At 53.1% G+C, this 14,789-nt stretch overlaps 4 protein-coding genes across 10 annotated transcripts; all 4 read left to right on the top strand.

Annotated features, from left to right (window-relative positions):
- The first annotated feature begins 164 nt into the window (after nt 1-164).
- On the top strand, nt 165-3,396 carry znf365 (zinc finger protein 365). 4 transcript variants are annotated; one of them, XM_077729047.1, is made up of 6 exons: nt 165-300; nt 940-1,317; nt 1,416-1,489; nt 1,571-1,686; nt 1,782-2,063; nt 2,220-3,396. In XM_077729047.1, exons 2-6 carry the CDS (start codon nt 945-947, stop codon nt 2,395-2,397), a joined length of 1,023 nt encoding a protein of 340 aa, XP_077585173.1. In that variant the 5' UTR covers nt 165-300; nt 940-944; the 3' UTR covers nt 2,398-3,396. The 4 variants fall into 4 exon arrangements, with proteins under 4 accessions (XP_077585173.1, XP_077585169.1, XP_077585170.1 ...); XM_077729043.1 differs by having other exon boundaries at nt 1,416-1,686; nt 2,220-3,394; XM_077729044.1 differs by having other exon boundaries at nt 167-300; nt 943-1,317; nt 1,416-1,686; nt 2,220-3,395.
- A 214-nt stretch (nt 3,397-3,610) lies between these two features.
- Nucleotides 3,611-4,906, top strand: LOC144205020 (SLAM family member 5-like). The gene has a single exon (XM_077729049.1). It carries the CDS (start codon nt 3,776-3,778, stop codon nt 4,580-4,582), a length of 807 nt encoding a protein of 268 aa, XP_077585175.1. The 5' UTR covers nt 3,611-3,775; the 3' UTR covers nt 4,583-4,906.
- Nucleotides 4,907-5,033: 127 nt separating this feature from the next.
- On the top strand, nt 5,034-8,268 carry slc22a15 (solute carrier family 22 member 15). Of its 3 annotated transcripts, XM_077729042.1 has the most exons (13): nt 5,034-5,255; nt 5,825-5,953; nt 6,093-6,225; nt 6,309-6,473; nt 6,691-6,820; nt 6,903-6,963; nt 7,034-7,194; nt 7,256-7,396; nt 7,524-7,609; nt 7,681-7,783; nt 7,844-7,916; nt 8,024-8,149; nt 8,213-8,268. In XM_077729042.1, the coding sequence occupies exons 1-13, from the start codon at nt 5,172-5,174 to the stop codon at nt 8,237-8,239; spliced, it is 1,419 nt and encodes a 472-aa protein (XP_077585168.1). In that variant the 5' UTR covers nt 5,034-5,171; the 3' UTR covers nt 8,240-8,268. The 3 variants fall into 3 exon arrangements, with proteins under 3 accessions (XP_077585168.1, XP_077585167.1, XP_077585166.1); XM_077729041.1 differs by having other exon boundaries at nt 6,718-6,820; nt 8,024-8,262; XM_077729040.1 differs by having other exon boundaries at nt 8,024-8,262.
- Nucleotides 8,269-8,810: 542 nt separating this feature from the next.
- LOC144205015 (TBC1 domain family member 12-like) lies at nt 8,811-14,449 on the top strand. 2 transcript variants are annotated; one of them, XM_077729039.1, is made up of 13 exons: nt 8,811-9,930; nt 10,220-10,355; nt 10,435-10,529; nt 10,635-10,717; nt 10,808-10,925; nt 11,029-11,135; nt 11,201-11,287; nt 11,352-11,446; nt 11,519-11,590; nt 11,849-11,977; nt 12,061-12,170; nt 12,322-12,580; nt 12,658-14,449. In XM_077729039.1, the coding sequence occupies exons 1-13, from the start codon at nt 9,155-9,157 to the stop codon at nt 12,727-12,729; spliced, it is 2,139 nt and encodes a 712-aa protein (XP_077585165.1). In that variant the 5' UTR covers nt 8,811-9,154; the 3' UTR covers nt 12,730-14,449. The 2 variants fall into 2 exon arrangements, with proteins under 2 accessions (XP_077585165.1, XP_077585164.1); XM_077729038.1 differs by having other exon boundaries at nt 8,811-9,957.
- Nucleotides 14,450-14,789: the final 340 nt, after the last annotated feature.

Raw genomic sequence — 14,789 nt, 5'->3', positions numbered from 1 at the left:
TTTAGTTAGGAAAAATATACCGGTTGTCTCAACACAAGGAACCAATTTACCCCAAAGAAGCTTTATTGTATTTTCTTTCTTATATTTTCTTTCTTTTTTGATAAGTGAATGTATTCCGGAAGTGCTTTACTTTGGAAACAGGAGCACGAGGCCACATTCCGTCCGCTCACTTGACGGAATAATCGTTAAGACCAGTGACGTCACGCGAGCCTCTGGCGCGTGCACGTCTGGTGGTCTTCACACGCGCGCGCGCGCCTCCTGCCTCCGACGAAGGTGCGCGCGCCTGGTGGCTAAGCGTGGGTACGTCTTTTCATCTCCTTTCCCTTTCACTTAATCGATCGATCCATCCATCCATCCATCGATTGATTGATCGGCACCAGCTAGCTTTGCAGGCTCGCCGACTAGCGTTAGCCTTCGTCTGGCTGAGCGTGACCTGTTACGCGCGTGCGTCTTCCTGACGTCATTCACCGTGAAGACACTAGGTCAAGTGACGTCACACGTAGACCCATCAGGTGATCGGTACATTATAATCTTAATAATGGAGCCATTGAAGTGAAAAATAGCCGATCGTCTGTCAATGTCAGCGTGTCACTTCAGTGCCGAATGTTTTTTTCTCCTTTTATTCCAAAAGCCAAGCGTCCATTTTCTATTCGGCAAGGGTGGGAAGTTCTGGGTACTTTCCCGAGACCATTTGCGATACTAGACTCACGACAGGGGCGGAACTTTGGGGGGGGGGCGACACAAATCAGGTATTTTTAAATGGGCAGATCATTTCACGTTTTTTTTTTAAATCCTACCTCTCCACTCAAACCCATGGCCTAGTGGAAAATGTTGCCAGGAATAAACTGTGATCTTTTTTGATATATCCATTCTATATCGGGGACCTGACAGCATACAACGCTAACATATGGACGCCTGTTTTGTCTGTCAATCATCCAGCAGTCATGCAGCAGCAGCAGTTTTGTTCCGCTCCTTTCCCGGGCGGAGAAAGCCGGGCCCGTTTCGGCCACGCAGCCGAAGCCGGCTACCCGGTAGAGTACGACGGCTTCAGCATCACCGGCAAGCCCCCGCCGGGGCGCGACGCCAGCCTCACGGCCCGCGGGGGGCGCCGCGGCGGGCCCCACCCGCGCTCGCTGAGCGACGGCAGGGAGGCCGGACGTTTCCTCGTCTCCAGGAGGCGGACCCAGAGCGTGGGCGTGGCCGCGACGGCGGAGGACAGCGAGGACGCCGCCTCGGACGAGACGCCGGACCACAGGGGAGGTTTCCGGCCCGACTCGGATTTGGACGAGGACCCGGAGTGGAACACGGACCTCTCGGGTGAGCCTATTTCCTCATCAAAGACACGTCGAAAGCATTTCTGGCCACTTTTTGACGTCAGCAGATCCTCTAATGATCCGTCCGTCCTTTCTCGGCAGGTGGGGGTCTTTCTCGCGACGAGGTGTCGCCCGCCCGCGACCAGGCCGAGGTCCTGCAGCGGCGTCTGGCGCGGGTGAGGACGGATCTGGCGCGCGCCGACACGCGGCTGCTCTGCGAGCGCGCCCACTCGCGCCATTTGTCGCGGGAGCGGCAGGAAGTGGCGGAGAAGGAGCGCTCGCTGAGCCGGCAGGTGGACGTGGCCGTCACCGTCATCGCCGCCCTCAAGGAGCAAATCAACGCCTCGGAAAGCGAGCTGGAGTGGCGAGAGAGGTCACTGGGTTTTATTTTTCCCCCTCGGATGACTTTCAAGTGGTCAAGGGTCTGCCGCCCAAAGTGGAATGACGGTGGGGCGCTTGTGCTCGCAGGCAGGTTCTGAGCATCCAAAAGTTTCTGGACGCGGCGGCGCGCCAAGAGACCAGCGGCAAGGTCCGGATCCAGCGCTTCATCGAGAACCTGCTGAGGCGCATCGCGCTGGCCGAGATGCTCCTGGAGGACTACCAGGTGGCCCCATCCGGCGCAGAGACGCCGCCGAGCCGTGGCCGCGCCGATGCCGCCCCGTCCGGCCCGTCGGCCCTCTCCCGCGTCGTCTTCTCTCTTCAGCAGCGGCGAACGTCGTGCGACGAAGCCCGACGCATCACCAAGAGCAGGTGGGCCGCAAGCCGTCCGATTTTTGTGTCAATCAACTCATTTCCCGGAAACGTCTCAAATCTCATGATTTTATCATTTTCTTGTCAAAATTGCATCTACTTGATAAGGCACCATCTCGTGTGGACCAAAGTGAAATCTTTCAACTGTTTCTCCAGGTCGGCGGGATGTCAGCTGTCGCCCGGTCTCCACGGCAACGCGACGTCTCGGCCCCGTACCCCGCCGGGGGACCGGCGCGACCTGCGCGAGCGTCTGGCGCGCTCGTCGCGTCTCTTCTGCCGACCCGAACACCGGGACGACATCTGGAATCAGCAGTGGACGGGCTACCGGGCCTAACTGGGGACGACTAACTTTGGCTCACTCGTCAGTGGCTTTCGGAGGCGCTGGGCGGCGGCCCAGGACTCAATTGGAATGTCAATATGGTGGCATGAAAGTATATCAAAAATAGAAGTACCTTGCAGCTCAATTAGCTGAATTCAATCCATTCATGTTCCGTGACATATTGACTGTTGATAGTATACAATTATTTCATTCATGTTGATATACGTGACGTGAGCGACACCCCTCCGTTTGATAGGACATCTTTCTGGGCGGTACACTTCATAAAAACGTGGTAGAAAAGTGGCGTGATTTCAGAGTAGCGTGCGTTTTGTATAAACTCATTCAAATGTTGTGGCACGTCTCGTCAAAAGTGCCGGGGATCTCATTGCTGGAAACAAACCCAATTGAGATTTGAGTTTGTGAGCTGGTATGTAAATAGAAAAGGCCCCAGTGATGTTTGTTGCCATTGTACCACAGAGGGGTAACGTTGGCCTCCGCGTTGCACCGATAGCACATTAAAATGAAGAACTTACTCAGAAATAACATTGTCAATAAGTATACTATATCTAACTCATTTCAATAGGTTTGCCATTATGGGCGTTCCATCCATTTGAAATGGGACGGTGGCAGTGGACGTTAGTTGAAGCAGAAGGGATGTTTTAAAATTGTTTATATTTTTAAAAATGATTTTTTTAAGTGGCACCAATACATTCGTGGCATCAACTAATACCACAGAATCGGGAGCCCAAAATGTTATTGGCGCAACACTAGTTTGCATCTTTATTTATTTAGTTATATTATTTGACCAATACAAGGAAATATTATGAAAAGTGGCACGATAAGTTTAAAACTTGGACGTGACACGGAAATGGAAAACAAAAAAACACATGTGCCATCGACTCGCTGCTTTTGTGCTTTAACTCTTCATTGTGTGAATGAGTTAAATACTATTAAAAACAACGTGTTTTTTGTCTGAATTCATTTGAACGCCATTGATATACATCTGTGCAAGTTGACATCCGGAGTCAAGTTGGTTTCGGTTTTAAAAATGCTGTCTATCTGTGCGCCTGATTAAAATTCGCTTTACAAAAGTTACCAGATAAAGCGGAGCTCAGTTACGGGGGTTGAATGAGCACCGTCGTACAAAGTCTCTTTTGTGCTCTCTGTTTAAAATTTACGGAGACGACCAACAAAGTATGATTGGACACGACAATGGGATAATATTGTCAGGCACGAACGCAGAAACGCGAAGGGCGCAGTCCTCGCTGGTGAAACGTCATTTTTGGGTGGAGCGTTTTAGACTAGTTTTAAGGGGGTTTCAAATTCAGCTAGGCGAACGTTCCTTGAGACTTTTATCTTTGAATCCAAGTGATCAGTGAGCAAGCGAGCTAGAATGAAACCAGGGGTGTTTTTCACCCTGATTTTGTTGCTCGTGCCCGTCGCCGTCGGGAAAGACGTCCACTTCGCCCCGGGGGAGGCCTTGAAACTTCAACCCAACATATCAGCCGGCGACATCAAAAGCCTGGAGTGGTCGCACAACAATAACCTTTTCGCCGATTGGCAGGGTGGTCGCTTCCACTATTATGGCACCGAAAGCGTGAAAGCACGAAGCAGCCTGGACGAGAACGCCGGGGTGCTACGGATCGCGGACGCAGGCGCCACCGACACGGGCATCTACAAGCTGTCCATCAACAACGTGGAGCAGAGCGAACCGTTTGTGGCCATCCTCGTCCGCCGTCTGAAGACGCCCAAAGTGCACCTGAGCCCGACCAAGTGCTCGTCCCTTTCCAAGACCTGCATGTTGCACTGCTCGGTCGACCAAACCGGCGCGGAACCAGTCCAATACTTATGGAGAGACGAACCCGTCAAGGAAACTCGCGCGGGGACAAATGTCCTAAACATCAGCCGGGCGGACAATCGGGTGGTCAGCTTCGTGTGCGTGGTCAAGAACCCGTTGGGCTCGGTCGAGAGCGAGCCCCACGTCAACCCCTTCTATGAGGACAATAGCTGGAGCGCGGGCGCCGTCGCGGGCCTGGTGATTGGACTGCTGGTCCTAGGGGTCTTTTTGCTGATGCTTTGTCACTACTTCAAGACTGTGCGCCAATTCTTCCAGCGGTTCTGTTGCAGCTCGGTAGACAAATCGGAGGGGGAAAGCGAAATGATGAACGATCCGCGTTCCGGCAACCCTGCGGTGACGTAAACAACGCCGTATAACCAAATGAGTGGTGATACTCCACAAAGTGCACAAAGTGTTAGATGACGCAAAATGCTAGCGAAGCACTTTTTCCCTCGTTGAACCCTGCCGAACTCATTGTAGGAGTCCGATGTCCCACATTTTTCAAACGACGGCAGATGGATGAAACGAGCCATGTCCGGCTCGGGAGCCTCAGGATGCCGTCCTCTAATTTGACATCATGATTAAAGAAGTAGTTAAAGTTGCTCATCGCTTAACTGTACAAAGTGGCTGTACAGGTGATGATAAAGTACCAAATGAAGGAGTTTGTAATAAAGGAGTTCATTACCATTTGTTTTCATTTTCCCCGATTTTTCTTTCCATTTAGGACTTTTTCTAATGTATTTAATAATAAGTGCATGCCGAAATATCACCAATTGATCATTTCCATTTGCAACTGTTCATCACACTGAAACAAAAAAGGGGTGCCTTTCCACTGGCACGGAGCCGGAAGTGATGGGCGGTGTTTATCTCGTCTTTTGATCTTGGCTGCTGAGACTGTGCGACTGCTGCCGATTCGAGCGTACGCGGCGGTGTCAGCAAATTGCAGCGTGGAATGGACGTGGAAGAAGCTTTTCAGATCGTCGGAGAGTTCGGCGCGTACCAGAAGCGAGCCGTTGCCATTTTGGCTCTGACGCAGGTCAGTCGTGGGCAGGTTCGAGGCTGAAATGACTTCACCCAATGGGAAAAAAAGTTCCCCAAACGCGTTCGAATCGTGACGTGGCGCACGTTTGACAAGACACGACATGATGGGCGATGCATTTACTACGTATGCATGATGATTGGACTGTCTCGGTAGAGATGCTAATTGTTGTCGCGAGTTCATATCGCGTCAAACTCAGCGATAGAAGGAAATTAACAATTGCCATTATTTCTGTACTTTATGGAATTTCGACCTGATTTATAATACTTGTCCTTTTTGGTCGTTAACTTATTAGATTAGATTTATGAATAAACTACGGTGGACGGTTTGTTGATTTTGCCAATTCTGCGCTGAATGATGACGTGTGTTTTGGGCGGGCTGGATCGCAGATGGATGACGTCAAGATGATAACAAAGATTCAGAGCTGGTTTTTGTATGAAAAACTGGTTCCACTCATGTTACCTACCTTGTTTCGAAACAATAAGGATTCTTATCACTTTTATCTCAAGTCACCCGTGTTAACGTAGCTTGCCCTAGTTCCAAGCATCTTTTTCCACCTCTTTCAGGTGTACATGGCCTGTCAGTCCATGCTGGTGGTTCTGGTGGGAGCCACTCCTGACTTCCACGTGGAGAAGCACGACGACGGCCAGTCCTCTGTCACATTTTTCGGTGACGTGGACTCCATTGTCACCGAGGTGCGGGACCGACCCACCGCGTGCGCTAGGATCGCTTTATTAAATCGCAACTATCCATTCTTGGAGAAAGCATACAAAAAAAGAGGGCCGTATGTCACCGCGACTTTGCAGTGAACGTTCCTCCAATTGTTCTCCTCAGTGGCTCCTGGTCAAGCAGCAGGCCTACAAGGTCAGCTTGGCCGGATCACTCTTCTTCGCCGGCCTCCTGCTGGGGAGCTTCGTATTCGGACCGCTCTCCGACACCGTCGGCAGGAGACCGGTTTACCTGTCGGGTGAGGCCCGGGTGGCGTGGCGTGGCGTGGCGTGAGGGTGAGCTAGGACACGGACGTGAGTGACGTGGCGCCACGCGGCGCAGCTCTGTTTTTGGAGGTGCTGCTGGGCTACGCCACGGCGGCGTCTCCGAGCTTCGAGCTGTTCGCCGCCTCGCGCCTGCTGGCGGGCCTGATGAACGGCGCCATCGGCCTGGTCTGCTTCATCCTGACCCAAGAGTACGTGGGCAAGTCCTACTGGGCCACCGCAGGTACTTGGCCCTTCACGCATCCCCATATACCCGGCACCCCCAAATCACGTTTTCATTGATTCGAACAATGAGAAATTTGACCTATTTGGTGCGCGGATAAAATCAGACAGAAAAGCAATTGAATGAGTAAATCCGGTAAATATGGCCCGTGAATGCATGGCCATTTCAACATCCCCATATGTTCAAATGAAAGAAAAAAAATGTGCGTGTGCGGCAGGCACGCTGACCAGCGTGACCTTTGCAGTGGGCATCGCCCTCTTCGCCGCCCTGGGATTCGCCATTCGGCCGTGGAGGACCCTGGCGGCGGCGGCCAACACTTGGGGGGTCCTGTGCTTCCTGCTGTCGGTGTAAGCGCCCGGCAAACCGGCACCACCACCGCCGCTCGCTCGCTCGCTCGCTCGCTACCGTCTTCTTCTCCGCTCTTCCCAGAACGCTGCCGGAGTCGCCACGCTGGCTCTACTGTCGCGACCGCACCGGGCAGGCGGAGGAGGTGGGTCCGGTGTGGTGCGCTCTGGGGATTGGACCTTCTTCTCCCTGCCTTCATTTCCCCGCGTACGCAGGTGATGCGTGACATGGCGTTGGCCAACGGACGTCCCGCTAGCGAGCTGACGCTGCGGCGGGTGGGCGGAAAGAGCGGCCGGAACGGCAACGGCTCGGGCGTCCTCCGGCTGGCCACCCACCCACTCCTCCGCTTCAGAACGCTCCTGCTCACGTACATTTGGTGAGGACGGGCGAGGGAAGCGGCCGGATGGGAAAAGTTTTCTTATGTTGCCACCTTCCAGGTACGTGTGCAGCCTGGTGTACTACGGGCTGACGCTGGGCGCCGGCGACATGTCGGGAAACCGCTACCTGAACGTGGCCATGTACGGCCTGGTGGAGCTGCCCGCCTATCCGCTCTGCGTCTACTTCATGAACAAACCCTGGTGAGATGGCACCGAATGGCCACATTTGCCTGTCAACTTTCCTTTCCTTGAAATTTCCCCGGAAAACATTTGCGCCGGGCGCCAAGTTTGAGACGCCATTTAATGGCCACCCTTTGGCTTTTTCTAGGGCCGGCCGACGGAAGAGTTTATCCACTTTCCTGTGCTTGGCGGCTCTGGCCTGCCTGTGTACCATCTTCATCCCGGAGGACGCCGGTGAGACGCCTTCCCCGCCGCCGCCGCCGCCGCGAGTAGGCGTCAGCGACAGCCGCGTCTTTTCCACGCAGTGTCGGCGGCGGTGGCCTCGGCGCTGTTGGGAAAACTGACGGTGAGCGCGGCGTTCAACATCATCTACGTGTACACGTCGGAGCTGTACCCCACGGCGGTCAGGTGAGCCACGTCCGGCTCGTTAAATAAAGAGGCGCCGTGCTATCGTTTGGCCGCTTTCAGGAACGCCGGTCTGGGGGTCTGCGCCACGTCCTGCAGAATCGGGGGGATTCTGGCTCCCTTTGTTCCAAGCCTGGTGAGAAAAAGCATTCACGGCCTTCTCCGTCTTCCGGCGCCCGTTTTTTTTTTTTCATCCGTTGGGCGGCAATTTGAAGGCTGCGGTGCGCTTACTTGCGTTTTCAGCGTCGGCTGTCCAACGCGCTGCCGTTCGCCGTCTTCTGCTTGAGCGGCCTCTCCGCCGGGGCCTTGGCGCTCCTGCTGCCCGAGACGTTGGGCGCCCCGTCGGAAGAGCTCCTCTTGGAGAACCAGGTGAGGATTAACCACAAAGCAGCACCCATTGTCATTTTAGCGTCTCATCTGACGCTTTTGTAGCCTCTCCTCTATGAGGACGAGCAGTGACGAAGGGGACGTACTCTGCCAGCTGCTCTACAACAAACAGGAACTTTCAACCATAATTGCAAAAGATCTCTTTTTTTTGCAATGCTGCCTCAGCTTGTTTCATGATGAAACCTTTTTCTATAATAGTCATGTGTAGATTTCTCTATTTTTTTCATGGAGTTTTGTCTTATAATAATAAAAAGAGGAAACCAGAATCTCGCCTCCTTAAATAACATTCAAAAATATTTAAGTCAAGTGTCATTTTATTTCTTTTAAATGACAGCTAGTCCAATCTAAGGCCTTTTGTGAAGGATTTTAGTATTTAGAGATGGAAAAAATGCACTTTATTCACTTTCTGGGTAGCTTTTTCTCAACCATTTTAAATGTCTACAGATGGCACAAATGAATAAATTACAGACTAAAATGTATTCGAATGAAATAAAAGTGTGGGCGAGCAAATATTTCTATGAGACTTATTTATAATTATTGTTTGAAACGAGTCGGCTATTTTGTGAATGGTGTAATTGCAATGACGGCCACAGGAGGTCACTTTTCGAATGACAACAGTCAGGTCAGCGGGCCGCCCATGACGTCATTGTTAAGATATTTTCAAAATGGCCCCGAACTGTATCTGTATTGCTGCAGCTGCCAAATGAGAGAGAGAGAGAGCGAGAGGGGGAAAACGGGAAAGCAGGACGACAATAGACGACGTTCGGGGTAGTGGGCCTTTCAGCTGGCCGACGCCAACTCGCCCTAGCCGGAGCAATGTGGCGTTGCCACAAATGAGCGCGCGGTCAGCAGTCAGCTAGCCTCTGCCCAGCGACCTCCCGGGTAGGTGCGGCTAAGATGCTAACGTCCTCCCGCTGCGCTCGTGGGCTGACGGGACGGAGCGGGCGCGTCCAGGTCGGAGCCGGCCGGCGGGCCTGAGTGAGGCTCATGGCGGCGACGAGGGAGCGAGCGCCGGCGGCGACGGCCCCGGCGGCGCCAGCGTCCGTGTCGGTGGCGGCCGGCTACTTGCTCGTCGACGTCAACGAGAACGAGGAATGCCGCGGTGCCGAAGCGACGTTGGCTGCGGCGGGGCCTCTCAAATGTCCCGTGACGCTGAAAGAAGCGGACGACGGCGGCGGCGGTGGCGCTGGTGGGATGTTGGATCTAGCGCAGCGGTGCCTTCGCGGCCTGAATGGGAGCTCCGAGTTGGAGGAAGGAACAACCCCTTTCCCCGCTTCTTGTCCGGGAGCGTGCGGAGCTCGAGTGACTAACCCGGAGACGTGTAGGTGCTCGGAACCGCGGGCGGCGCCCGTGGCCAACGGCCGTTCCGAGGAGGAGACGGTGAAGACGGCAAAGACGGCGAAAACCACACCGAAGGCCGTCAACGGAGGCTGCCGCGCCGTCCCCGAGGTCCCGGATGAAAGCGGAGACGGCGGCGGTTCGGCTGGCCGAGCCGCCTCGAGCGCCGGGGCCTCCTCTTCCTCCGAACTGAGCGAGGACGTGTCGCCTTCTGACGAGGACGGCGCCGCGCCGGCTCGGCTCGCCAGGCCCAAGACTCTGAGCACGGAACCGAACCGCGGCGTGTCGCTGAGCTGCGAAGCCACCCCCGCCGAACTGGACCACTCGTCGCCCGGCCTTTTTGAAGGGGGCCGGCGTCAGAGCGCACCCGAAGCGGACCTCCGAGCGCGGCCGAACTGCGAGGAGACGGCTGTCGTCTCCAAGAGGTTCGGAATAGTTCACTTCTTCACCAGGTAGCTGCAACACCGACCACAACGAAGACAGTGGGGCATCCCAGGATTTTTATTCTTAGCGGGTGGGGAAAGCGCTACTTGTTGTTGCCATTCCTCACCAAATTCGCTCGTTGGCTGCCGTTGTAAACAAATTGGTGGGGAGTGACACACTTTTTTTGTGTTGGTACTCATTGGTGGTACACAGCTGTCAAATGGCGACCACACGTTTCAGATCACATCCCAGTTTTTGGCTTTTCTCCGACGGCCCCTCTGTATCGTGCAGGAGCCTGTTTCCTAGGAGATCCAAAGAGTCCACGCCGCAGTCCCACAACGCACCGGGATGGGGTCCGTTTGGAGCGGACCACGATGATGCCGCCGCCAAAGAGGAAGACGAAGCCGCCACCCCTTCTGCAGAACAGGTTGGTTTGATTGAGACCAAGCCTGGAATGACATAACGGCTAAAACTCGTGTGCCCTTGTGTTGTTGTTTTTTTGGCAGGTTTCTCCTCAACGCCCCCCGGCGGCCAGCAGGAGAAAGAACCTGGAGTTCGAGCCTCTTTCCACCACCGCGCTCATCCTGGAGGACCGCCCCTCGTCAGTACCGCTAGCGCAAGTCGCCGTACCTGGAATGGTCGTCATATTTCTCTGTCAGCTGAGGTGTGTGTGTGTGTGTGTCCCTCCTTCTGATTGGCTCCTCAGAAACCTACCCGCCAAATCCGAGGAGGAGACGCAACGACACAAATTAGAGTACGAGGAAATGGTGGCCGGTGCCAAGAGAAGAGGTAAAAAAAAAAAAAAAAAAAATGTCCTTTTTGCCAGCTTAAAAAAATGGATCTTGTTTTGATTTTTTTTTCATCTTTTTTTGGGGTCAGAGTTGAAGGACGCACAAAAGAAGAAGCGTCAGATGAAGGAACGCCATCGACACGAGGACAACATCTCGCACGCCATGGTGGTGTGGAACACGCACATCCTGCCGCACTGGGACACCATGTGGGTTTTTAATCCTTTAAAAAAAAAAATGTTTCCATTTGTTGAAAAAAATACAGTCCACGTATATAAAAAGTCGTAAAGTCAAAATGACTCTTGTTTGTAGGAAGAGCACGCGTCGCGTGAGGGACCTGTGGTGGCAAGGCGTGCCCCCCAGCGTGAGAGGACGCGTGTGGAGCCTGGCCATCGGAAACGAGCTCAACATCACGGCGGGTACGACCGCCATTTCCGGCCGTCCGCCAAAGCACGGCGCTGAGCCACTCTGGGCCTCCCCGCAGAACTCTACGACATCTTCCTGTGCCGCGCCAAAGAGAAATGGAGGAGCTACAGCGAGACCAGCTCGGTCAACAACGACAGCGAAAACGGTCAGTTGAAGCCCCGCCCAATTCCCCCCATCCCACAAGTGACCCCCGACCCCGGCGCCCACAGACGGCGGCGCCTCGCTGGCCGACAGGGAGTCCAGTCTGGACCTGATCAAGCTGGACATCTCCAGGACCTTTCCCTCGCTCTTCATCTTCCAGAAGGTGGGCGTCCGCCGCTGTCTTCCCACCCGTCTGTCGCTCGCTCGGCCCGTTTCAAGCCCATTCCCCACGCAGGGCGGTCCTTACCACGACGTCCTGCACAGCGTGCTGGGAGCTTACACCTGCTACCGACCCGACATCGGATACGTGAGTTCCGCCCGTCTGTCTAAAAAAAAAAAAGGTTGTGAGTCATGAAAAAATCAAGTAGAAGGAAAAAAAAGATGATTGAAAAGCAAAATTGTTGCAAAATTTGCAAATAGATTGCTGTTAAAAAAAGACAATATTTCCGCAAAGCTATGTCGGTCCAAAATGTTAGCTAAAGAAGGAATGTAAACAAATGGGCGTGGCCTATGGGCTGCTAATGGAAGGCGATTGGAGAGAAAGCAAGCACTATTCACTGCGCAGGTTCAGGGCATGTCCTTCATCGCCGCCGTCCTCATCCTCAACATGGAGGAAGCGGACGCCTTTGTCACCTTCGCCAACCTGCTCAACAAGCCCTGTCAGATGGCCTTCTTCCGCGTGGACCACCACCTGGTACGGAAGACTGCCGCGGTTGCTGTGGCCAGCTGGTTAACCGCCCTTCCTTCCTTCCTTCCTTCGCTCCCTCCCTCCATCAGATGCTCAAGTATTTTGCCGTATTCGAGGTCTTCTTCCAGGAGAACCTGCCTCGCCTCTTCCACCACTTCACCATCAACAAGCTCACGCCCGACCTCTACTTGATCGACTGGTGAGTGAGTGAGCGAGCGAGTGAGCGAGCGAGCCCAAAGGCGTCGGCCACGGCGTCGGCCACGGCGTCGGCCACGGCGTCGGCCACGGCGTCGGCCACGGCGTCGGCCACGGCGTCGGACCGGCGTCCATTTTGTGCCCTGTCCAAGCAGGATCTTCACGCTGTACAGCAAGTCGCTGCCGCTGGACGTGGCGTGCCGCGTGTGGGACGTGTTCTGCCGCGACGGCGAGGAGGGCCTCTTCCGGACGGGCCTGGGCATCCTGCGCCTCTTCCAGGAGGTGCTGCTGCAGATGGACTTCATCCACATGGCGCAGTTCCTCAGCCGGCTGCCCGAAGACCTGCCGGCGCACGCGCTCTTTGCCGCCATGGCCGCCACGCACATGATCAGCAGGAACCGGCGCTGGGCTCAGGTGGGCATCCGGCGACGGCCGCCGGCCGGCCGGGGGGCTTCGCCGCCCCGGAAAAATGAACGCCGCTTTTCTTTCAGGTGTTTGCGTCGCTGGCCAAGGACCAAAACAAAGAGGCGGACAAGAGCGGAAGCCCCGCCCTCTCCAGTTAACGCCAGCACTCTGTGGCGCGTCTCCGAGGAAGCAAAAGTCCCTTTTTTTGCGTGTCCGAGGCAAACTCCCTCCCGAATCCCGACAGGTTTTTTAGCACTCCCCTTTATTGTGTCTGCAAGCAGGACTCCAGAGGTATGTCCCGACCTCGGCCTCCAAATGACATTTCCCGTTAAGATTATTTCCGCGTTGTGTATGTTTTTTTTTGTTCCCCGCCCCTGCTTTTTACGAAGGCCGTGGCGGCAAACGAGTCGTTGACGACGCTAGAAGTCCAAGGCGATTTGACCTCCGATTGCTGAAAGAATGAGCGTTAAGGGCAAAACATGTGTTGGAAGTCTGCAGACCGCAATTAGCATTGTGTCTCTGGTTTAAAACTTGTTGAGCAAGCGGACCTCCTTCTCCTTCCTCTTTCTACGCTTCTTCCGCTTCATGTTTCTTCTCCTTTCTCCGAATTGCGCTCCTCCTTCAAGTAGTGTTGCACCGAAACCATCATCATCATCATCAACCCTACACACACACACACACACACACACACACACACATTCCACTAGGCCTGTCGCGTATTGTCGACTTCATTTGAATTCCTTTTTTACTAAGTTTCAACGTACTCCCTCGAATGTAAAATAGTGCGATCATGGCTTGATCAGACGCTGCTTAACAAGCCGCTTTGTGCTTACCAGCTCTGGGAGACAAAAAAAAAAAAAAAGAATGAACCTTCCTAAAAGTTGAAATGCTGGCAAAGTCCAAAATGTTTTATACTCGCAAGAATGCCATCCTTCTCCATTAGCTTAGCTTATGCGCTCGTCACATGCTAGCATCGGAAGAGTACGCTATCTTCCTCCTCCTCCTAACAAAGCTAATATCTTTATCGATGTTTACGAAACTTGAAATTCTGGCTGCTATTATTTTCCAAACTTGTATTTTGACTGAGCAGGTCAAGTAGAAACCCAGACATTGAAATGACGACTGCCACCATAATTCTTTGGGGCTCCAAAACCAAAAGAAAAGTGTTTTTCCTCTTCTTTGGCATCACCGGAGGCAATCCTGGAAAGGGCGAAATCTATAAATACAACAGTGCACATTACGCAGCATCGGCACGCTACTTCCCGGTACGAGCCGACGCCTTCCCGGCCACGTTTAAATGCCGTTTTGTAGTTGCTCGCGGTACGAGTATGGGTATCGGTGCAACACTAATGACAAGCAAGCACTCGGTGTCCGCGAAGACACAAACAAGCAAAACCTCCACACGATGTTGATGTTGTTGTTGTTGTTACACTCCCGCCCAGCAGGGAGAAGCATTCCTGCTAGAAGACTTGAAAATTGTCTCTCATTTGAATGAATTGAAATGTTTGGAAGCCAACCGAGATGGAGTTGTGTTACAAATGTGAATTTTATTGAACTGGTTCTCTGCCATTGACAGCGCAATTTCAAATTTTCAAGTCAGTGGCTGCCACTGACGTCCAATCCATTTCAAGTGGAAGGCCTTCCGCCAACTGATCAAATCATTTCGATACACGATTGGCTGTCTATCATGGTGAATGGCACGGACAGAGTTAAATTGGCTTTTTTTCTGACACAGCCCAGATGTCTTGGTTTTATGGCTGAATTTTACTTTCTTTACGCCTTACGAGCGCTGTACATAAAGCGTTATAAAAATAAGTCAACTTTTCGTAAACAGTCGCCAGTTGAACTTGTAAATAAATCTCAGCAAGATAAACTCAATTTGTCTCTCATTACTATTTCTGAAATACATTTTTTGTCGCTTTTTCTCCTTTCAAACAACTTGTTTGAGCTCTTATTTGGCTCATTGGCTTTTTACTAATTGCTTGATTGACAGCAGATGCCGTTGTTTTGACAGGAAACCTCATGGGTTCAACTAGTGTGTGTCGGAGCAAAAATCTGTAGCCCTTTTTGGAATAGTTTGGCCACCCCTGCCATAGTTTTTCCTTGTACGAGTGATAATAATAAATAAAATATCATAACATCCCACATAATATATCTATTCCCACTTCGGAAAAAAGCCTCACTTTCCACCGATTCTAGGCTGTGAAAGCCCCCCCAA

Source organism: Stigmatopora nigra, chromosome 12 (genome assembly GCF_051989575.1).
Source record: "Stigmatopora nigra isolate UIUO_SnigA chromosome 12, RoL_Snig_1.1, whole genome shotgun sequence".
Lineage (NCBI taxonomy): Eukaryota > Metazoa > Chordata > Actinopteri > Syngnathiformes > Syngnathidae > Stigmatopora > Stigmatopora nigra.
The sequence above is the reverse complement of the archived record's forward strand: the minus strand, read 5'-3'. Positions and strand labels throughout refer to the sequence as shown.

Coding starts and splice junctions, on each gene's coding strand:
- LOC144205020 (XM_077729049.1), top strand. CDS start 3,776: ATGAAACCAGGGGTGTTTTTCACCCTGATTTTGTTGCTCGTGCCCGTC.
- znf365 (XM_077729045.1), top strand. CDS start 945: ATGCAGCAGCAGCAGTTTTGTTCCGCTCCTTTCCCGGGCGGAGAAAGC. Junction 1,318..1,415: donor GTGGAACACGGACCTCTCGG/GTGAGCCTATTT, acceptor CTTTCTCGGCAG/GTGGGGGTCTTTCTCGCGAC. Junction 1,687..1,781: donor GAGCTGGAGTGGCGAGAGAG/GTCACTGGGTTT, acceptor TTGTGCTCGCAG/GCAGGTTCTGAGCATCCAAA.
- slc22a15 (XM_077729040.1), top strand. CDS start 5,172: ATGGACGTGGAAGAAGCTTTTCAGATCGTCGGAGAGTTCGGCGCGTAC. Junction 6,226..6,308: donor GAGACCGGTTTACCTGTCGG/GTGAGGCCCGGG, acceptor CACGCGGCGCAG/CTCTGTTTTTGGAGGTGCTG. Junction 7,195..7,255: donor CTCCTGCTCACGTACATTTG/GTGAGGACGGGC, acceptor GCCACCTTCCAG/GTACGTGTGCAGCCTGGTGT.
- LOC144205015 (XM_077729038.1), top strand. CDS start 9,155: ATGGCGGCGACGAGGGAGCGAGCGCCGGCGGCGACGGCCCCGGCGGCG. Junction 10,356..10,434: donor CCACCCCTTCTGCAGAACAG/GTTGGTTTGATT, acceptor TTTTTTTGGCAG/GTTTCTCCTCAACGCCCCCC. Junction 11,978..12,060: donor TCCGCGTGGACCACCACCTG/GTACGGAAGACT, acceptor TCCCTCCATCAG/ATGCTCAAGTATTTTGCCGT.